This window comes from Elephantulus edwardii, unplaced genomic scaffold (assembly GCF_000299155.1).
Source record: "Elephantulus edwardii isolate Elephantulus edwardi_28Jun2011 unplaced genomic scaffold, EleEdw1.0 scaffold00030, whole genome shotgun sequence".
NCBI classification, from domain to species: Eukaryota; Metazoa; Chordata; class Mammalia; order Macroscelidea; family Macroscelididae; genus Elephantulus; species Elephantulus edwardii.
In genome coordinates, this window is record NW_006399780.1 from 17,437,083 (window position 1) to 17,459,457 (window position 22,375).

Here is a 22,375-nt window from a genome sequence, read left to right on the forward strand (position 1 = left end):
ACATCCCTCTTCCAGGAAACTCATCTTGTATCAATTCCAAATCTCTCAGTTCTCTGGTGTCTTAAGTCAGACAGTGATGAATAACAGATTATGGGTGTTCATTTGCGCCAAAACGTGGCATTAAACACACATCACATGATATGAATTGCAAATGAAGTTTATTGTGCAGACACCAAGACCACAACACATTAGACAGCAAAGTCAATAAGAGGATTTATATACACAAGCAGCATGGGCGTTTCCAGGGAAACTGGATGCTTTGAGATGAAATCAACAGGTGGCCCTAAGGTACCCCAAGGACCACCAAATGGGAAATGCAGGGTGGCAAGGAGGGGCAAGGAATGGGTCATAGATGGAAGATCCTTCCCTAGGTCCTAAGACATTGACCGCATTGGACCTAACTAATTTGTCTGGAGAGAAGATATTTCCAAACCATACATGGACATCCTTTCCCCAAAAAGCCATTCAGATGGCAAAATTTGACTTGCTGTCGATTAAAGATACAGAGAGAGAGTCTACATTCTGGAATGGGAGGGTCGGAGGGGGAGACCTCACCTTTATCTGAAAGAGAAGCTCACGCTGGAACCACAACCTTCTTCTGTACCACCCTTTTCAGAGCCAGAACCGCCTCCTCTGGAACCCCCTCCAGAACTATATCCTCCTCCAGAGCCAGCCCCTCCTCGGGAGCCAGCCCCTCCTCTGGAGCCACCTCCAGAGCCATATCCTCCTCCAGAAACACCTCCAGAGCCGTATCCTCCTCCAGCGCCACTTCCAGAGCCGTATCCTCCTCCAGTGCCACTTCCAGAGCCGTATCCTCCTCCAGTGCCAGAGCCTCCTCGGGAGCCAGACCCTCCCCTGGAGCCCCCTCCAGAACTATATCCTCCTCCAGAACCAGAACCTCCCCTGGAGCCACCTCCAGAGCCATATCCTCCTCCAGAGCCACCATATCCTCCTCCAGAGCTGTATCCTCCTCCGGATCCAGAGCCTCCTCTGGAGCCACCTCCAGACCCATAGCCGCCCCCACTGCTGCCACGGGAGCCAGATCCTCTGCCTCCGGAGCCGTGGCTGCCACTTCCAGAGCTGTATCCTCCTCCTCCATAACCGGATCCTTTTCCTCCAGACCCATGGCCTCCAAAGCCGGCCTTTGAAGCCACACTTGAAGACATGCTGCTGCTTGTCACAGCTGCAAAAAGAAAAGGAGTTACTTCAAATATTCTGAAGGCCTCTGCCTCCCTCCTCCTGCCTCCACCCCACATATTACCCCATAAGACAAACTGGGTCTCCACTACTTACACACAGTCACATTGCTGTTGACATCGCCACACATCCTATAAGAAACCGAGAGAGATCATTTGAGGTAGAGCTCTTAAGTTCCATGTGCATGTTGATTTAAAATTTCCACCGACAGTTTCACTTCTAAAACTGGCCACTAGGTCTTTAAAAACCCCACTTTCTCCTGTACTGCCAGATCACAGATGAACAGGCCCCTACATTTATTTACACATGGTCTTATATCTCCATTTATCTCAATTTTTGCTCTCATCATTGTTGACCTAAAATGACTCAAACCTAAATCCACTTCTAACTTCATTGCACATTTTTTCTTTAAATTCACCTTAGTGAATCTGCTATTCATTGGTTAGATCACTAGAGTGCTAATAGCATTGGTAAGGCTCTCAGACTCTCTTTGGGGGAGATTAAAAAATGGTTGTCATTCTGAAATCCTACAAAGAGCTAGATCTGACATCTCCCCAGCTGAACACACCCAAGCTAGTCACACAATCAGAACTGTCATTTCCCAGTGCTGGGTTCCAGCTCCAGATCACAGAGGAGAGGTTGAGGGTGGCATTCACCCTATGGGCCTAGAAATCACTGTCTTGGACTATCTAGACCTAACCTAATCGTGGGTTAGGTTTTTTAGGTTTTTTCCCTTTCAGAAAAGACTGCTTACTTCATTTAGTTTACTAGCCTTTCCCAATCAATAAATCTGCAGTTCTACAACAGTGATTAAGTTTGGTGAAGATCAACTATTAGGTAAAACATGGGCAGTTCAAACTTTGGCTGGCAGGCCTGGTGATCTGCTTCTGACAGTTCAGAGGCTTCAAAACCCTATGGAGAAGTTCTGCTTTGCGCACGAGGCCATGACTTTGCTTCCTGCCCTGGTTCTGGAAGAAAGGAAAAGGGTTCCAGCGTGCCACCCTCCTCCTGCCCCAGCCGCTTCTCACCGTTCCTCTTCACCCTCCAGCAGTGTGCGGTAGGTGGCAATCTCTATATCCAGGGCCAGCTTGGTACTCATGAGGTCTTGGTAGTCGCGCAGCAGCTTGGCCAGTTCCTCCCTGGCCTGCTGCAGAGCCTCCTCCAACTCTGTGAGCTTGTTCCTGGCATCTTTGAGGGCATGCTCTCCCTTCTGCTCAGCTTCCGCGATGGAATCTTGCACACCCTTACACTATGGGGGTGGGGGGAGAAGGAAAGTTTCTGGGTGCGCAGAGAGATTCAAGCATGAATGGCCAGGAGGAGAGGGAGTGGAGGCATTCTGGGTGCAAAGCCAAGATCAGCAGCCTCCGGAGAGGTCAAGTCCTCCTTGCAATTAATAGCAGTTGCGAACAGCTGTGTTAAGACTTAGTGCTGTCTCTGGGCCATCATCTCCTCATGTAGCCTTTGACTGGCTCCTAAAGCTACTTTCATAATTCTTTTGAATACTCATGACACAGAGCAAGAATCATTATCCCATTTTTTTAAGGTTAAAGGAAAGATACTTTTTTTAGAAAATATACATCCCAGGGAGAGAAGCAAACATAGGTCATTTCTCAGAAAGTAAAATGGAGAAAGATCCATTATCCCATTTTCATAGATGGACATTAAATGTTGATGGCTTCACATAGTTTTGTTGCCTATAAGGCTCTCTAACTTCATGTTATGTATTCTCTTTCTCTCTCACACTCACTTCCACACACATATATACAACCTTCTAAACTTCTACAACTCCTCCCAAGGCCCACTCAACCCATCAGGCTGGACCAATGTTAGAGACAAGACCTCACCTGCTTCTTCACGTGAGAGATTTCTCCTTGCAGTCTCTGGATCATGCGGTTCAGCTCACTGATCTCCATCTTGATCTCCTTCAAACTGTCTCCATGCTTCACAGCTGTCACCTGGAGCTCCTCATACTGATATGAGAGGAGGAGGAGAGTTCACTGTGTGTGTTCCAGCTTTGACTCGAGTTAGGGAGTACCAACAACTGGTTCAGGGAAGGTCAGCCAAGCTGAATACATCACAGAGACATTTCTAGGAGGGGATCGGACTCTCTCATGTCACCACAAGGACCTGATAACATTTCTGATTGGGGCCTTTAAGGTCCTATGACACTTTACTTGCAATAACACCTAACATGCATTACACACACACACACACACAAAAATCATTAATGCTATTCCTGCATGTTTTCTGGCTGGAGGTAAAAGCCCAGCTTGTTGTAAGGAGCTATTGGCTTCCTCTCCCAGTACTTGCCTTGCTGTGGTAGAGGGCTTCAGCCTCAGTCTTGCTCCTCTGAGTAATGTCCTCATACTGTGAGCGAACTTCAGCAATAATGGAGTCCAGGTCCAGGTTGCGGTTGTTGTCCATGGACAGAATGACATTTGTATCAGTGATACACTGCTGCATCTGGGACAGCTCCTACACACACACAGGAAAAGCTGGTCATGGCTTCCCTGCCCAAAACCAGTGGCAAGGGGGAAGAATCCCACTGGTGTTTAGAAAAGTATACAGAATCTTAAAACTACACAGAATGGGATTAAAAATGATATAACTATTATCCTGAGGCCTGGATTTTCCTGAGAACCAGGGGGATAAGTATCTGTATTTCTGAGTCTTCTGGTTTATACTCTGTCAATTATGTTAGTGTCCCTGTCAATGGCAAATTTCTCGAAGTTACTGCAATTTCAGAAATCATATGTGTGTGCTGGGGTGAGAAGTGGATAGTAATATATTGTGAGGCCTGAAGTATATTAGGCTCAGGGACGGGAACAGAGTAGGCTTCTGCCTAAGTGGAGCTGGTTATTTGTGGTGGTGACAAGGTTATCCTGGAGTTTTCTGATCTTGATAATCTCTGACATCAGAGGAGAAAGTTCCTTCCCCTTTCCCCTTTCCCCTCCCAAGACCCAGGCTTTAGCAGCTCCCCAAGTGACCTGGAATGATGACAAGCTGAAGTCAGCTGGTCCACAAACCCCGTTCAAGCCACCTTTCCACCAGTCAAGAAGGAAGGATGGAAAGTGAGGTTCTGTCTGGGAGCACTCTTCTTACCATATCATAGAGGGTTTTTGTGAACTCCAGTTCCTGACTCAGCACGTCCACCTTGGCCTGTAGCTCCACCTTAGCCATGTAAGTATTGTCCACATCCTGCAAGGACAGTCAGAGACCTCTGGTGAAGCTCAGGTTACCTCCCCCATCGTTCCCTGCACTGGCCCACCCATTGTTGGTCACTCTCATCTACCCCTAATCCCAGGCACCTTCCTAGAGCTATGACCCCATGAAGCAACAGGGTGCCGCTGGAGGGCTTCACGCTTGTGCACTCCTCACATCCCCTGGACCATCAGAATCTGACCTCCTTCTTGACATTGTGTTTTCCCAATCCCGAACTGCTGCTAATGATTCCTATGTGTTTCCACCATCTTCAGCATTCCCATCCTGCCTCTTCATCCCACATTTCCTGAATTTCTCTGGATTATACACTGAATCTGTTGCAGGGATCAGGCTCAGAAGCTATGCTTCTGACCTTAAAGCTCCAACCTTTGTATGCAAAACAGTATCTTTAAGAAGGTATTCTAAGGAAATCCAAATTCCTTCCTCTGCTCTTTAGAAGAGCTTTCTGTGTCTGCAAATTTTATGATCAACTATAGGCCTTAGGTAGTTTACAGATAAACACTCTCTTAAACGTGTAGAACATCTTTAAAAATTACCACCAGAATCTTGAACTAGAGATACACTTGGTTTCAAGAGAAACAGCAATAGACACACTTCATCCTTTCTCAGGGCCCTGTTCTCACCCACAGCTGTTTTCCAGCCTGTGCACTTGAACACACGAAGTTCTGAAGCACCCTCAAATACCCATCCTCCAGCGACCGCAGTCTCTTGCTCACCTTTTTAATTGTCACAAAATCATTCTCAGCACCTGTACGCTTGTTGATTTCATCCTCATACCTGTTGGCATCCAAAGGACACAGCAGTTAAACAAGGTCTCATTTTCCTCTTGTTTTCTTTTCTTACCTTTTCCTTCTTAATTCACTCAATAGAGCCAGTTCTCTGGGAACATTACACACTCTTTCAGTATGTAAATTAAGACTATAATATTCCAAAAATATGAAGACAGTGTTCTATTAATTAACTCTCAAATAGGTAAAAATTAGATATTTAGGGATCTCTAAAACCCTAAATACATTCACAGATAATTCACAGAGGTACAGAGCCTCTCGTATCATCACCACTAGCGCAAGGGAAAGACAGTGGTTGGTTGGGGAAATGCTTAAATGGCTCATGAATATGTATTTCCCCTCAGTGTTTATGCCACCACCTACTTCTTCTTAAAATCCTCAACAAGATCCTGCATGTTGCTCAGCTCCGAATCTTGTGATGTTCTTTCTGCAGTGAGCCCATCCACGCTTTTTTTCAGGCTGGAAATGTAGGCTTCGAAGAGAGGGTTCAAGTTGGTGGTGCGCGTGCCGACATCCATTTGCTGCAGCAGCTCCCATTTCGTCTGCAGCACCTGGTTCTGCTGCTCCAGGAACCGTACCTGTCAAGACCAGGAGAGCGTCTGAGATCTGTGGAGCACCCATCAGTGCAGTCCCCGGAGTCAGTGCTGCTCTGGCTTTGTTAATTAGAAAATCGGTAAGGCTACATGTTGACCAGCTGGAGCCATGCACACTTGCAAAGTTCTAGACTCAATGCTACATTCAGCTCCTTCTCACAGCCTCCTATCCTGCTCCACCAGCCACTGTTTCTTGTGCAGCTGCTCCCAAGACTCCAGGCCATTTTCTTCGCTGATCTGAGCTAAATTCCCGGCAAAGGGCCTGTAAAATCTGGGGAAAACCAAAAGCAGGCATTTGCTGGCACTTCTCCTAGGGATGCTGAATATGAGAATACTGCAGGGCAGGCTTCCTCAGCCCGCTTTTTAAGAGCTTATAAATTCCTTAAACAAGTCCACCTGCCTTGAAATAGGAGCAAACCCAGCAACACTCTATAAAGTGACAGCCATCAAGACTTTACAGACACAAAACTGAGAATGCTGCTCTCAAAGGCAGAAATTTTATTCCTCCCCATGTAGACATACTAAGCTCAGAATCTAATTCGGTGATGACTTCTAGAAAAGACTGTCTCAGAAAAGATACATCATCAATTCCTTCCGAAACCAGCTGTCATACAGTAGGAGCTGGTCTGTCCATCACTTGTCAATATCAGCTTTCATATTTTCATAGATTTCATATTTTTCTTACTTTTAGACTTAACTGAAGTCTAACTATTGAGAATTTTTTTTTTCTTATTTAATTATTTGCTTGCAAGTCAAGAGTGCAAAATAATCCCTAACTGCCAAGCATTGCAGAAAGGAGTCCAGCATCTCTCTCACTGGGATTTGTAAAGAACTCAGGATAACGCACTACTGGTAGGCCAGAGGTTCCTAAATGAAACGAATCTACTTTACTCTCTTTTTGAACAGCACTAGCAGTAACAGGGAGCTCTGATAACCGAGTGGTGAGAAACTGCACTGTAATCCCAAACGCAGCAGGTTCGAATGATTTACTGTCTCAGAAAACCCCACTGGACGCTCAGTTAGTAGGGGCGGGGGTCCGACTTGACGGTACACAACAATAGTCGTAACAGGAGTCCGTTTCAACTGACTCACCTTGTCAATGAAGGAGGCAAATTTGTTGTTGAGTGTTTTGATCTGCTCCCGCTCCTGGGACTTGACATTCTGAATCTCCGGATCGATCTTCACGTTGAGAGGCTGCAGGAGACTTTGATTGATGGACACTTCGTGGATGCCTCCACCAGGAAATCCTCCAGGCCCGAAGCCACCAGGTCCCCCGAAGCCACCAGGTCCCCCAAAGCCACCACCACCACCTCCAAAGCGGCCTCCGCCAAAACCGCCACCGCTGAAGCCACTGCCGCCGCCAAGGCTGCTGCCGCCTCCGAAGCCACCACCACGTCCGAAGCCACCGCCGCCTCCAAAGCCACTGCCGCCTCCGAAGCCACTGCCGCCTCCAAAGCCACTGCCTCCTCCAAAGCCACTGCCGCCTCCAAAGCCGCTTCCTCTGCCACCAAATCCTCCGAAGCGTCCACCTCCTCCAGCCACGCTCATGGAGATGCTCTTAGATCCTCCAAGGCCAACAAGACTCCGACTGCCAAAGCCACCTCCGCCGGAGCCCCCGCCGCCGCCACCGTGGCGGCTGATGCAGGAGAAGCCCGAGCCCGATCTTCGGCTCCCTCCGGAAACCACGGCCGAGCCGCTGCTAAAGCCTCGAAAGCCTCCGCCACCTCCTCCTCTCCCACGAGATTTGCAGGAGCTCTGACAACTCATGATGGCCTGGCCCGGTGAGCAAAGTTGATAGTTCCTGAGAAGAGTTAAGGCTAAGGAGACTCAACTCAACTGCTTGGGAGACTGTCAGGGTCCCCTTATATACCTGTCGAGTAGGTGTTGGTGTGGATGGGTGTGGGTGCACTTATGCATGGGGTTGGTCTGCCTGGAAGCTACTCCTGGCGAGTGATTATCAAGCTAATAGCTATTAAAAATCTACTCATCAGCTCCATCCTAGAACCTGCTTTGATTGCAAACTTCTCTTGTTTATCTGGGAATCTGTCACGCACTTTGATTTTTGTAAAATCATCAGAAGAGGAGATCAGGATTGGGGTTTCTCAATCTGAAAAAGACCTTCTGCAGAATCTTGTTCTCTGTCCTCGACGATCCCAGGGAGGTACCATTCAGACCTGCGTAGTCTTGCCCCTCTGGTAGAACTGATGGAGGGGCATGGAGGGGCCTGGCAAGCTTAGAGACTGGGGAAGCTCCTCAATGCCCACCTCAGAGTTCTCCTTGTCCCTCTACCCTAAAAAGAAGTTCACTGAGTGGAAGGAAGGCATTATAGAGAATGAATGTGATATAGAGAACTAGACAAGAAAGAACTTGGTCTAGGATTCTGGCAACAAATTGTCATTTTCCATGGAACACCAGGTATGCATAAAAGCCAGGCATTGAGTAAATGAGAGTTTTCCCTCTTTTAACCAATTTTTACAGCCTTCAACATGGTCAGTTTTCCACCTGAAAATTCAGAGTTGCAGGTATTTCAGAGAAGTTCCCTGGTTCCTGGGTTTGTGTGATGTAGACAACCAACAAAAGGTTGCCGTCAAAGACTGCAAAAATCTAAGATCAGGCTTACACTGATTATTCAGTCAGCTAGTAATCCTGTGGTGTTCCGTGATTCCTCTGAACGGAGAAGGGTCTGCGCTGACAGTGAAGTGGGTGCCCTCCAAAGCTCTATGACGTCTGGCCAGAATCACCCTATGCAAAGAGCACTTACACAAAGCCCAGCCTCATGCCCTTCTTTCTCCCTGAGACTATCTGTGGGAAAGTGACAATGAAATGTCAGCAGTGAAAATGAAGTCAGAAGTTCTGAGTTTAAGTCTTCATTTTGGCATTTACTGACTGTGAATCAAACTCAGAGTTTCCATATTCTTCTCTATAAAGTGGAAAATTGGCATGAAGTGCTTTAAAAACCATGAAGAACAACAATAACAAAGCATCATTATTGTTTGGAGCAGAGCAAAGAGTTTTCCTTTTTCTTTCACTTAATCATGTTATTCTTTCTACTGATGGCTATGACCATCTACTCTATACAAATACTATTAAATTAGCTTAAAATTTCAAATTTCCCAGATGCATGTACAAAGCTAGCATAAAAATATAAAACCATAAACTGAGTTTAAGTCCTAATTTTATTCTAGTTTAAATGAGCTTTAGTAATGGCTGATCTTCTTTGAGCCACAGTTTATCCGTGAAAAAGGAATAGTTTTGTAAAAATATATAGCTACTCTTTAAGCCAAATGAAATTACATATACAATATGCCAAACATAGTGCCTACTTAATTACAGACACTCAGCAAATGTTATTTGCTTTCTTGCATCTCCTACATCCCAAATTTTCATCCAGTGAAGTAGCTGTACAGCAGGGGTGAGAATTAGAGTGAAGAATGGGGAGCTCTTCAAGATACTTTAGTGGGAGAAGTGAATGCTGAAGGAAGCAAATGTATGTGACTCCTTGGGCTTGGGATGGTGCTCCCCCCTCCGCCCGCATTTGCTTTAATTACACACATGCAAATATATCATAAAGTCAAAAAGCTTTGGAGAGCATTTTAATGCAAAGTCAAATGCACTCTTATCTATAGATATCTGAGCAACGCCCTCTGCGATGACTGTGCTGAGGCCATGCCAGCTTCTGGGGGTCTTAATTCCAAGGAGAAAGAGAAGAAGGAGCATTTACTGAGCATCAACTTTGCCTCAGGCTTATGAGGAGTGTTCAGCCGGCACAATTTATTGCGCTATAATTCTGTCTTCTTGCTGGTCTCCCTTTCTTTCCTCTTCATGTTTAGACCCAGAAGCCAGTATTTGAAAGTCAAGTTGAAGAGGAAGAGCCTTCTCTAAGTGTGGCATGTAGTATTAACACAACTTGGATATCCTCTAACATATTTTTATTTCATATGCCTTTATTTTTCCCTATTGCATGACCTCAATAAGCTTTTTTCACTGCCTTTTAAAAAAATTGTCATTTGGGTAAAATTGCATAATTTTTGTCAATAATTTTGCTTAGTTTGTCCCATAACATCAATTATAATACCCACGATGTCTGGTCATCCTGGTAGAGTGTGAGCCCTCAGTTTTCCAAAGAATGATTAGCTGGTTCGACAATGGGAAATAAACTCCTCCAGATGTGTATACTCACCCCAAATTCTCCCAGTCCAAAATCAGTTTGTCCCCCCTGCCCTGCCTTAGCACTACAGGCACTTTCCTGAGAACGACATCACAGACCTCCTGGGTGACAAAGAGCTGTGATGATGAACCTCTGTAGAGAAGAAACAAGCCTGTGATTCCAAAATCTCCTCTGCAGGGTTTTGGTCTGGAGGAACGGGTTTCCCTGACACGTGCATGTGAGTTTCAGTGTTATTCCTTCAGAGTCTGTACAGCCTTCCCATCTGGGAAGCCTTCTCAAGTTTCTGTCTCATCCCTGGGTGGGGGTTTCCCTCCCAGGTCAGTGGCATTCATGTCTCCTTCTGCAGACTCAGAGCATCAGGCAGAACTGTCAAACCCTTGTAGTATCTGACTCACACTGGCCTAGAATGAAAAACAAGGATTTGAGTTTTGAGATTTTGTCTATTATTGGTTTTACTTCAATTGCTTCTATAAATTGTCTTTTATATACTAATAATCGCTATTATATAATGCCATTAGTTACAATATCCTATTGAAACCTCACTGTACACTCGCCTTACACATCTGTTCACTAATTTCTGCTCCCTCTTCCTCCCCTCCTGCCCCTGCCTGTCAATCCTCCACAATTGCTTCTGTTTGTGTATAAACTTTTCCTTCAACTATTTTTCTCCTTCCTTCTTTTACCTCACCCTATTTGATTGAAGGTCTTAAAAAAAACCCATAAAAAAAGACGTTAAAACAAACAAGCTAAAACTTCTCTTCCAGCCCCTGCTGCTGCGTTCCAGCTGCTCAAGGAAGTGAAACTCTAAAGAGATGCAATAATATCAACAGAGAGAGGACAATCAACAAGAGGCTGGAGAAAAGCTGTTGAGCAGGGCAGTCTCAAAAGCAAAGGCTCGCCAGCGCTGGTGCCTGGTCGCTGTACTGGCCCCTACCAGCACATTCACCCAGAGCAGATCCTGCTCCATGGAGCTCCCAGCTTCAGTGGCTCCAAGGGAACATCTTGGAGCCTTACAGGCGCCCAACAGGAGCCACTTGCTCAATATCTCCCTCCAGGCCATTTCTTTGTAAATTATTATTATTATTATTTTAAAACTGCTTACTCAGTGTATAGTTCCAGCCCCTGACCTAGTTCTCCATCACAGCCCTAGGCCTCCCCTCCTTTCTTACTTAACATGCCTTTGCCTTTTTTTCTTTTTTTTTAATAGACCCCTTTTCTTAGGGAAAACTTGTGACTGTTGATTTTAAGGCATCCTTGCCAAATTCACTGTTACCGAGAAGCCAGGCTGTTGGGCAGCCAGGCCCACATACAGCATGAAGTACCCAACACCCCTGCTACACAGCCCAGTCATGGAAGGAGCAAACACCAGGACGTACATGTCAGCAGCCCAGGCATGGAAGGAGGAAACGCCACGATGAACATGTCAGGTTCACCAGGAAAGCTGGATGTGCTCGCTGTCCTGGCACAATACCCACCCAGAAACAGAAGAAAAGAAGGCAGGAGCCTGAACACAGCAGGGACTTGGAGACTGAATGATGGCCAAATTAAGCAACTCAGTAAGAAATGAGGACAAATCAGCAAATGAGCCCCCTGTCACATTCTTTCCAATTGCTGTAGCCATATATTGTTCTCATTTTCTACCTGGGGCCCTAACAGATCCAATTCAGAAAAAATGGTGAGACATTCTAGCTTTTATTTCAACTGGATACACATCTCAATTAAGCCACTTTCGCATCATGGACTGTGCACAACTCTCTAGAGAATGCCCCCTGTTTGCTAGAATGCTGTCTTGTTAATGATGTTGCTCTGAAACGTGATCATTGCTTGTAAATATGTCTTCTTTCACTAAGAGGGAACCACAAAAAAGTTCTTGCTCTCCCAGCCATAAATCTCCTTCCAGTAAGTTTTTTTTGGATTAAGTTCTCTTCCAACTCTGGCACCAATATTACTTTTGCTATTTATCCATATGTTGTTATTATTATTATTGTATACCACTGAGTCAGAACAGACCCATAACTGACGCTCCAGTGGGTTTTTAGAGGCAGTAAATCAGGAAGAAACTGGCCATCTTTCTTCCTCAGAGCAGACAGTAGATTCAAACCGTGTACCTTTGCATTGGCAGCGCGATTCCTTACACCAAGCCACTAGAGCTCTCTCTTTGTCCAGATAGCAGTATGGATTATCCCACAGCAGTAGAGAGATGGAAAAGAAAATTATTAAATCCCAAAGAAAGGCGACCCGACCGAATGTGGAAACTACAGAACAATTTCACTGATTTCACATGCAAGCAAGATTTTACTGAAAATTATCCAAAAACGACTGGAACAGCACATCAACAGAGAACTACCAGAAGTCCAGGCTGGTTTCAGAAGGGGTCGTGGTACTAGAGATATTGTAGCTGATGTTAGATGGATCTTGGCTGAAAGCAGGGAATACCAGAGGAATGTCTATCTGTGTTTCATTGACTATGCAAAGGTATTTGACTGTGTAGATCATAACAAACTGTGGCTGACTCTGAGAAGAATGGGAATCCCAGAACACTTGATCGTTCTAATGCGAAACTTATACTTGGACCAGGAGGCAGTTGTCAGAACAGAGCAAGGGAACACTGCATGGTTCAAAATTGGGAAGGGCGTACGCCAGGGATGCATCCTATCTCCATACTTTTTCAACCTATATGCAGAACAGATTATCCGGGAGGCTGGGTTCTATGAGGAGAAATGTGGGGTCGGGATTGGTGGACGATTTATCAACAATCTGTGTTATGCGGATGACACAACCCTGCTTGCTGAAACTGAAGAGGACCTGAAGCACCTGCTGCAGAGTGTCAAGGACTGCAGCCTACAATATGGATTGAGGCTCAATGTCAAGAAGACAAAGATTCTCACCACTGGACCAATCGGCAGCATCAGGATGGATGGTGAAGAGATTGAGATTGTACACAGCTTTAGTTTGCTTGGCTCCACAGTCAACAGTCTTGGCACCAGCAGCCAGGAAATTAAAAGGCGCATTGCCATGGGAAAGTCTGCTGTTAGGGACCTCTCCAAAGTGCTGAAGAGCAGTGGTGTCTCTCTGGAGACTAAGGTGCATCTGATACAGGCCATAGTCTTCGCAATCACCTGTTATGCATCAGAGAGTTGGACAATGACCAAGGAGGATAGAAGGAGAACTGATGCCTTTGAGCTGTGGTGTTGGAGAAGAGTACTGAGAATACCATGGACTGCTAGGAAAACAAATAGATTTGTCCTGGAGAGGGTTAAACCGGGTGGCTCCTTGGAGGCAAGGATTCTGAGGCTCCGTATAACTTACTTTGGACATGTAGTGAGGAGAGACCGGTCCTTGGAGAGGGACATCATGCTTGGGAGGGTGGAGGGACGGCGCAGGAGAGGAAGGCCCTCTATGAGGCGGATTGATTCAGTGACTGGGATAATTGGGATGGGAGTGTCAGAGACAGTGCGATTGGCACAGGACACAGCGGAGTTCAGGGCTGTTGTACATAGGGTCGCTATGAGTCGCAGGCGACTCGACGGCACATAACAACAACATGTTTATCTCAATTGTGATTGCAGAAAAATAAGACCATGAACATCATACATACCATTCAAGCTTCCTCATTGTGCAGACACTCCTCCAGTTTCCCCAGAGTCAGTACTGCCCTCTTCTTACCCAACCCCTCCATCTAGGTAAACTTTCCTCTAATTCTCTGTGGCATCACTGCGATTGACAGGTATAACTCCCCCTTCAGTGCCTCTATATAGATACTTGCCATCCTTCAGTAGTGCCCTGTGAAGCTCCATCAGTCCCTTTCCTCCCAGCTGAGCCCACCACCTCCTCTTCTCCATCACTTCATATGTGAGCTCTTACCAAGACATCTTATGCATCTTATGCTGGGTTAGATGGGGATAATGGCAGGGAAAGGGAGGGAGGTAGAACAAACATGAATATTCCTGCTCTTCAGAATCTAGGAACAAAACAGTTAGAGACACAGTGGTGACACCTATAAGCACTGGAATGCATGGCCAAGGACTTGATTGTAGGGAACCTAATTGCAACAGGGAATTTTATCAAGGGTAAAGAAGATAACTATGGAAAATAATGCAGACATTTCTCTCACATAAAAAAATATGATCTTCCAAATTCTTCTATAAAGTCTTCAAATTCTCAAAAGCAAATGAAATCATTACTAATTAAGCATTTGGGTTTTGTTTAATAGAGGTAGTAAAGTCATTCATTAAGGATGTATTAAATTTATGACATTCAAATTATATTTTTATGAGGTATATGCACACATCATTGCCCATTAGGTATACAAGGCAACACACATGTCTCCATTTAGCAGACTTTTATAAGGGAGGTTGCTTCTGTGATAAATTGAAGTGAGTGTGTTTGGGCAAGTCTCTTTGCCAGAAAATAACTGTACAAACTTGGCATGTCTCCTTTCTCGCTGGACCTCTCTTTTCTCATCTGTGAACTGAAGGATTTGGAGACCAACAGGAGTGGAAGATGAAATCTAATGAAATTAGATGAAGAGTTAGAAAAACTTGATCCTATTTATAGCTCTCCAACCAACCAACTCTAGAACCTGAGGGCAACCTTTGACCTTTCAGAGCCTTGGTTTTCTCATCTGTGAAGTGGAGGCATTAGATAAGTGTTCGACTGTTCAGGTTTGGACATCAGTTTGTGCTTCATCAAAACATTGATAACTAAAACTCTGAGAGCTGAAACAAACTGGGAGAGTTTGAAACATGAAAGCTGCAGACCCTTCTATCATTTCTTTCTTTCTTGAAGACAATAGGAAGAATGGCACCAGCAAAGTCAGCAGAGAGGAACCAGAGGCAGGAGGGTGATCAGGTATCACTGAGGAATGAGTGTTTTCTGTCAGATGGGAATAGAGAAACACCTGCAGGGCTGAGTAATTAGGACGTGAGAGAAGCAACTTCATTAGGTCTTGATTCCTTGACTTGTAAGCTCCAGGGTTCATGTCTCTATTTTTCAAAGGTACCGGGAAATAGAATTATCCAGTAATGTATAGTACTGTCATCACTGCCAAGGGTTACTCACAACACCTTTGAGACCACTGATCCTCCTTTGATACTTTTTTCTTTTCTTTTTTTGGATTTCAGAACTCACCAACACATCGAGAACAGAGAGAGAATTCTATATTTTCTTATGGAACCTCCTAAAAGCTGCTCAGAGAAGTTTGTTGGAGATTTGGAATCTCCCATAGTGTAGATTATGCAGTTTCTCTCTCCTCTCTTTGGCCGAATTATATGGCCAGTTTCTGGCTGTTGCGTGAACATCTTGTTTGGTTCTGTATGCAGTGTCTCCCACAGAAAGAAATAAAAAAATGGAAGCACCATCTATCTTCCCAAAGAAGAAAGATCCCTAGGGGCATAAAGTAGAGGTTTGTCCACCTCTGTACGGCTTTCTTGGCCTAGAAGGAATTTCACCTTTCCCTCCAGCTCTCAAAATATTCTTCTGTTGGCACCAAAATCCTAGAGTGCCACATACCTGGACTTCCGAGGCCCCTCATTTGGGGCAGAAACCAGGCAATCCTACCTTCTGATCAGGGCCTGTCACCAGATGAGGTTGACACATTATCCTTACTTTTGAAGCTTCAAGGAGGCCAACATAGTATTTTCACTTCTCTTCAGTAAAGTTTAGCTCAGTGCCATTCCCTATTAAGCAGGATAATGCTTCTGTGGTAAGACAAGGAGAGATGATCATGGCAGAATTTTACGATGAGTATGGAGCTCTGGTGGGCTAATGGCGAAAAGCTGTGCTGCAATCCCAAAGGCATACAGTTCGAGGCCACAAGCTGTTCTACAAGAGAAGGATGGGCAATCTTCTCCCGTGCAATTAACTGCCTCTGAAAACCTGCCTGAGGGTCAGCTAAGGATGGATTGGCTCCAACCAAAGACAAGTTGTAACTTATAACAAGCAGAAAAGAGTATTGAATTTAACCAAGAAAGTATTCTCCAGGACCGCAACCCACGTAAACAAGACACAGTGTCTCCAACTAGTCACTCTAGGAGGGGACAGCAATGCTTTGTCTAACTTGTTTGTACAGGCTTCTTGGTTGTTGTTATTGTTGTTACGTGCCATTGAGTCACTTGTGACTCATAGCGACCCTATGTATAACAGCCCTAAACTCTGCTCTGTCCTGTGCCAATCACACTGTCTCCAACATACCCATCCCAGTTACCCCAGTCACTGAATCAATCCACCTCATAGAGGGCTTTCCCCTCCTGTCCCTCCACCCTCCCAAGCATGATGTTCCCCTCCAAGGACCGGTCCCTCCTTACAATATGTCCAAAGTATCTTAGACGAAGCCTCAGAATCCTTGCCTCCAATGAGCCACCTGGTTTAACCCTTTCCAGGATGAATCTGTTATCCTAGCAGTCCATGGTTCACTCAGTACTCTTCTCCAGCACCACAGCTCAAAGGCTTCAATTCTCCTTCTATCCTCCCTAGTCATTGTCCAACTCTCTGATGCATAACAAGTGATTGCGAAGACCATGCATGGCCTTTATCAGATGCACCCTAGTCTCCAGAGAGACACCATTGCTCTTCAGAACTTTGGAAAGGTCCCTAACAGCAGACTTTCCCATCGCAATACGTCTTTTAACTTCCTGGCTACTGGTGCCGAGAGTATTGACTGTGAAGGTCTTTAAATATATCCCATTTACTCTCATCCTTTACTAACACTTTGTCCTTGATTGGGGGTTTCTTCGGTTGGTTGCTTGGTTGGTTGGTTGGCTGGTTAGTTGGTTTGCTGATTTTTTTTTGTGATTTGATTGATTGGTTGTTTGGTTGGTGGTTTGGTTGTTTGGTTGGTGGTTTGGTTGGTTGGTTGATTGGTTGATGGGTTGGTTGATTGGTTGGTTGGTTAGTGTTTTGCTTGCTTGCTTGCTTGGTTTTATATTCCTGACATCTTTTAATCTATTAATAATCTCATGAGATGAGAATTGTTACAAATGTGGAAACTGAAGTTTACATACATCAAAAGAATTACTACAATGATATAAATACCAAAAACAGGACACGTATTTGTTTTTGTTCATTGTGAGGATTCCGAGGGTCTTTACAGAGATATCTACAATACTTTCACCTGGTCTCTGTCCTCATTTCCTCTCCATATGTTCTTCCTGTCTCCTCTCCTCAACTTTTTCCTATTTGAAATTTCTCTTTTCCAAAAGTGTCTGCTGATGAACCCTACTGAATGCCCACTCTTACCAACTTTGAACTTCTGTCCTCTACCATGCTTGTGCCTTCATTTCTCCTTATTTAATTTAAGTGGGAAAGTCAATTTTTTTGTCTCAGATCACAAACTTCCAAAACTAGGTTCTGAAATTGCAAAGTCCATGATTGGTCTTTGGGGCTGTTGTAGTTTACTGCCAAGTCAAACCTGATTCTTAGCTGACCCTCTAGTGGGCTTTCAGAAACAGTTACTCAAATGGGAGGAGATTGCCCATGTTTCTCCCATGGAGCAGCTGATGGATTCAAACCATATATCTTTGGGTTGGTTGTGTAATGCCTTACCGCCAAGCCACCAGAGTTTCCTTAGACTTTGAGGAGTTCTTATAGAACCAAGTGGTTATGTAGGTGCAGGCACTTTTGGAACCAAGGGGACTAAAACTTACTTCAGGTTCTTAGTGGGAACTGTGACCCAAGCTGGTGTATTAAAGCCTCACTATCCTGAGCTTGCAGGAGCCTTGGTGATTAACTGGTTAAAGCTCTCAGCTGCTAACCCAAAAGTTGACAGTGTGAAGCTATCAGCCACTCCCTAGAAGAAGGATGTGGCAGCTTGCTTCTGTAAAGATTTACAGCCTTAAAACCCTTTGGGGGACAGTTCTACTCTGTGCCATAGGGTCTCTATGAGTCAGAATTGACTCACCAACAATGAGTGCTGGTTTAGCTTGTGTCCTAAGCTGATCTCTCATCCTTGTATTTCTCACCAGCTGCCCCAGGCCCCACTCCCAGAACCGGCTTTAGCACTAACATTACCCAACAAATGTGCTGACTGGCTTGTTTCTTGTAGTGCATTGCTTCCCGGATACACATTGGAGCATGGTGAGAGGCCTCCACAATGTCAAGGTGCTTGGGGTTTCTGCTCACACCCAAAACGGTGGAGGCAGTGGTAGGCAGGGATAGAGAGAGGGAAAGCTGTTGGTGTGGGTGGAGGGGGTGACAGGAGTGGGGAAGAATGGAGGAAGGTAGATTATCAGAATGAATGTGAAGAGAGGTCACCTCCTTCCTTTCATGTGAGAGTATCTGTATGTTATTAACTAGTAAGGATGGGATCAACTCTTAAAATCTTTCCTCTTCATCCAATGTGTGAATGGGGCTCCAAGCCTCCTTGATACGTTATTATGAAAACAAAAGCAAGTTTGAAATGCCCAGGTCCTGCTGTCTTGGAAGACAGAGGCGCTGATACAGAGCAATGTTCGTGACAGATCCAGCTGAAGAGAGCAGAAATGACAGGTCCCCAGCCTGGTCCCCAGGTGCCCTGCCCTGGTGCAGTGAGGAGTGAGTTTTAAAGTAAAGACACTAGCTAGGAAGTTGATGCCTTATTGGACAGGAGCTGCCAGCATTTCCCTGGAGAAGGAGGTGTGAGCAGATGTGAGAAGACTAGGAGGTTAGGGAGCCTGTCACCCAGATGGAAGACACAGTGGTAGGAATGACTTGGCCAGATGAAAAAAAGAACTGCCTGGATGAGATAAGGGATGCTGGTGAGGAAGCAGGGAGTGTGGGTAGCTTGCTGCTAATCTCTAGCACTGTTGACAGAAGTTTCAGGCTGGCTGTGCTCAGTGGTTTAAAAGCTCTCACACCCTTAGAGTTTGATCTCTTACTCAACTGCCACCCTTATTCTGGATTTTTCTGCCTACATCTCCCTCCTTCCCCAGATAAGCAGGAGATTGCACTAAACTGACTCCTCAGGATTCCTCTACATCTGCCTAACCCTAGTTTCTGCAGAAGCTTCTGACACTCCCAGTCCCTAGCTTAGACCTATGGCCTTTACTGTCAGGTGCCCTGCTCCTTCCTAGGGACACCTGCTTCCCAGGCAGCAAATTAGACAACTTGGTTGCACAGATTATTTTACTTATTGCACTTGGAAAAGCAGACACTGCTCTAAAATCTAGGCAGTCCTCTGTCTAGAGAAGAATAGTCTTGCTGCCCCTACTGGGGGGGAGGGGGGAGGAGCTCCCAGGCAACACCAGGAAGCAGGCTATGTGATAACCCTGATGAGAGATGCTGGTTTTAATAGCAGCACTGAGCTCTCTGCCTGGCGTGGGTCATCTTCCTCTGCTCACATCCACAGCCCTCTCCCCTCTATACCTGTCTACATACTGCTGCCTTCAGTCTTGGTTAGGAGCAAAAACCAGAAACCTTACAAAGAAACGAGAGGGCAAGCTCTTCATTATCCTCTGCCAGAATCTTAAAGGGAAAAGGAGTAAGAAGAAAAACCCTGAGGATGGATCCCCAGCAGAGGTGCCCCGGACTAAAACTCACTCATTGCTTTGGCAATTTATTTTTTAAATAAATAGAGCAAGGATTATTCTCCCCATTTCACACATGAGCAAACTGAGCCTCTGAAAGACTGAAGTGAACTGCTTAAGGTAGCAAGATGAGTAATGTGGCAAACTCACAACTTGTACCAACAACTTCAGACTCCAAATCCTGGGAGCCCCACTTCCGCCCACTCCACCCTCTTCCGCTTGATTCCCCACTCACAACAGAGAGCTCTAATGAGTGTTCTGCCCCTCTGAAAGGTTCTCCACCCTGGTCTAGTAGCTGTGCTAATTAACAGCTCAGAAACATCATATAGACCATGGCAATAGTACTTTCTTTCCTCTAATGAGGAAACTAAGGTCCAGTGACTTGCAAATGACTCATAGGTGAAATAAGGGGAACTTAGCCCAGCAGATCCTCTGCTGAATCGCGCCACCTCTCACAACCTTACATTGCTAAGCCAGGAAAGACCTCAGGTAGACCAATAGCACAGGCTTGACCAGGGCCAGAGCATTCAATAAACAAGGCGATCATGGGCTTTCTTACAAATCTGTAGTGAAAAATTTTATGTCGATTTCACCACATCTAGATTATTGAGTAATCCAACACTGGGCTTAATAAATACCACAGTCAACACTCAATTACTCATAATGATAGAAACTGGGGAGCAAAGAGGAGCTGTGCTTTAGCAGCAGCCCCACGTGCCACAGTAGAACTACCTCAAAAGGTTTTCTAAGCTGATATATTTACTGAAGCAGATTGCCCTCTTTTTCTCCCAATGAACCACTTGGTTCAGATTCCTAACATTTTCAGCCCAGTGCTTAACTGCTGTGCCACCAGCGTGTCTTTATGGGTTTCTAAGGCTTTCACTGCATTAGACAAGTTGGCTGCAAAACAGTACATTTTTTTTATGATCAAGGATTTCTTAAGTCATACATGCAAAACATAGTGCTAATTGCATTAGCAAAAAGATCAATGTAAAAACACTCCACAATTCTGCAACTGTCAATTTAAAAAATTTTGTTCTAGTGGTTGAAAGGTCCACAGCTGCATCCGGTAAGCGTGTGAGGTGCCTGACACATAAGCGCTGCGCTGGCCAAACTGCAGCCCCGGACCTGGGGAAGCAGGGGCAGGAGGTGTGTCCACGTGGGCGAGGTCAGTTACAGCATCATCACCAGGTAGGACTGTGATGAGAAGGAGGGGCACGGTGTAAGGAGGTCTAAAGATTAGAGAAAGGGTCAAGCGGCAACATGGGATCTTGACACCGAGTTACTAGGAGACTAAAGAAAGAAAGCACTTCTCAGCGTTGAGGAAAGAAACGTGGCACGAATGCAATGGACTCTTCTATGCAGAACGGACTTCTAATGCATCATCAGAGAGTTTATAATACAAGGAGACATATTGCTCATTGAGGGGGTCTAGAAGGGAAGCACTCACTATGTTAGCATCTACAGGAATGGCCAGCCAGGGGTTAAAGGCCCAAGGGGGCGTGGGGGTCTTGGAACTCTGACACCACTGACCTGTGTGCCCTTGTGTGGATCTGACAGAATGCCCTTGCCCCCCTTCCACCCGTGACACCGTTCCACTGCAGGACGTGTGTTCGATGTAGTGTAAACCAGCCGCCACTCGGGATTGTGTCAAAATACTGTCTTCAGCCTCTGTTGACCCAGGTGTCGCCCATGCCCACCCAGAATACTTCATCACAGGAGACGCCGAGGCCTCCTGGTGGGGATATCCAGGAAGGCTAACTAATGGTCTGGAAAATGTCACTACGAAAGCAGAGTCACAGAGGGGTGAGCGCCAGGCTCCATCAGGACCTGTGGTCAGTGTTATGATTGAGCGCGGGATGAACTAGGGACAGTTAATGGCAACGTCTTGTTAGGAGGCTGGACTGTGAGGCGTCTGGGATCAGTCGCAAGTGGCTGCCCCTCCTGACATCAGGAGCTACAGTCTTTAGACAGAAGGCTTCCCAGCAGTTTAGTGCTTAGTGTTTGCAGCACAACAATGCGACTTAATTCACAGGGGATTTTGGCAATTCATCTGAGCTAGAATAGGTGGGGGCTCTTGAAAAATAAGGCTTTAATAAGGCTTGTAGTTTAGGGGCTAAATTTTAATAGAATGTGAAAGTTCTGACTCTTAGATTCAATAGTACTTTGAAAGTACTGATTGGTTCAAAATGGTTTTATGGAAAAACTAATTTGTAACAAAAACTTGGCATTGAGTGCGAAGGCTCCACTATTTTGTTTTGAGCAAAGCATACGAAGGGTCCAGGGCAGGCGGGCGGGCTGGGACGTTTGCAGCAGTAGGCATTTTCTCTTCCTCTTCTTGACGGGGGGCGGGCACAGGACGGCTCTGATGGCTTCGTCAAACACTGTCTTGAGGCCTCGCTGCGTGAGTGCTGAGCACTCGAGGTATTTGACAGCACCGATCTCCTTCGCCATTGCCAAGCCCTGTGGGTAGGTGATGGGGGTCAGCTTCTTCTCTTTGAACTTCTCGATCGTGTCCTTGTCATCCCTCAGATCAAGCTTGGTCCCCACGAGGATGATGGGAGTGTTGGGACAATGGTGTCACACCTCAGGGTACCACTTTGCACGGACATTTCCAAATGATGCAGGGCTCACCAAGGAAAAGCAGATTAAGAACACGTCTGTTTGCGGATAGGAGAGGGGGTGCAATCGGTCGTAGTCTTCTTGTCCAACTGTGTCCCATAAGCCCAGGTTCACGGGTTTTCCATCGACCATAACATTGGCAGAGTAGTTGTCAAAGACGGTGGGGATGTACTCTTCAGGAAAGGCATTGGTTGTGTAGCTGATGAGCAGGCAGGTCTTACCGACGGCTCCGTCTCCCACCACCACACACTTGATGGCCTGCATCTGGGCCGCTCGCGGGGCGCC

General features: G+C 45.8%; 1 protein-coding gene and 1 pseudogene across 1 annotated transcript; both read right to left on the reverse strand.

The window, feature by feature from the left end:
• Nucleotides 1-557: 557 nt before the first annotated feature.
• KRT2 (keratin 2) lies at nt 558-7,567 on the reverse strand. The gene is made up of 11 exons (XM_006883866.1): nt 7,330-7,567; nt 6,893-7,230; nt 5,571-5,785; nt 5,136-5,196; nt 4,300-4,395; nt 3,508-3,672; nt 3,042-3,167; nt 2,226-2,446; nt 1,294-1,328; nt 800-1,183; nt 558-631 (listed from the first exon to the last, which is right to left on the reverse strand). Exons 1-11 carry the CDS (start codon nt 7,565-7,567, stop codon nt 558-560), a joined length of 1,953 nt encoding a protein of 650 aa, XP_006883928.1.
• A 13,565-nt stretch (nt 7,568-21,132) lies between these two features.
• On the reverse strand, nt 21,133-22,354 carry LOC102844837 (annotated as a pseudogene).
• Between the last annotated feature and the right edge of the window lie 21 nt (nt 22,355-22,375).

Bases quoted from the DNA above. Each gene is read 5' to 3' on its own strand.
- KRT2 (XM_006883866.1), bottom strand. From the start codon at position 7,567: ATGAGTTGTCAGAGCTCCTGCAAATCTCGTGGGAGAGGAGGAGGTGGC. The intron at 4,396-5,135 runs GTGAGCAAGAGA...CTGTCCTTGCAG, and splicing joins ATTTTGTGACAATTAAAAAG to GATGTGGACAATACTTACAT. The intron at 3,673-4,299 runs GTAAGAAGAGTG...GTGTGTGTGTAG, and splicing joins CAAAAACCCTCTATGATATG to GAGCTGTCCCAGATGCAGCA.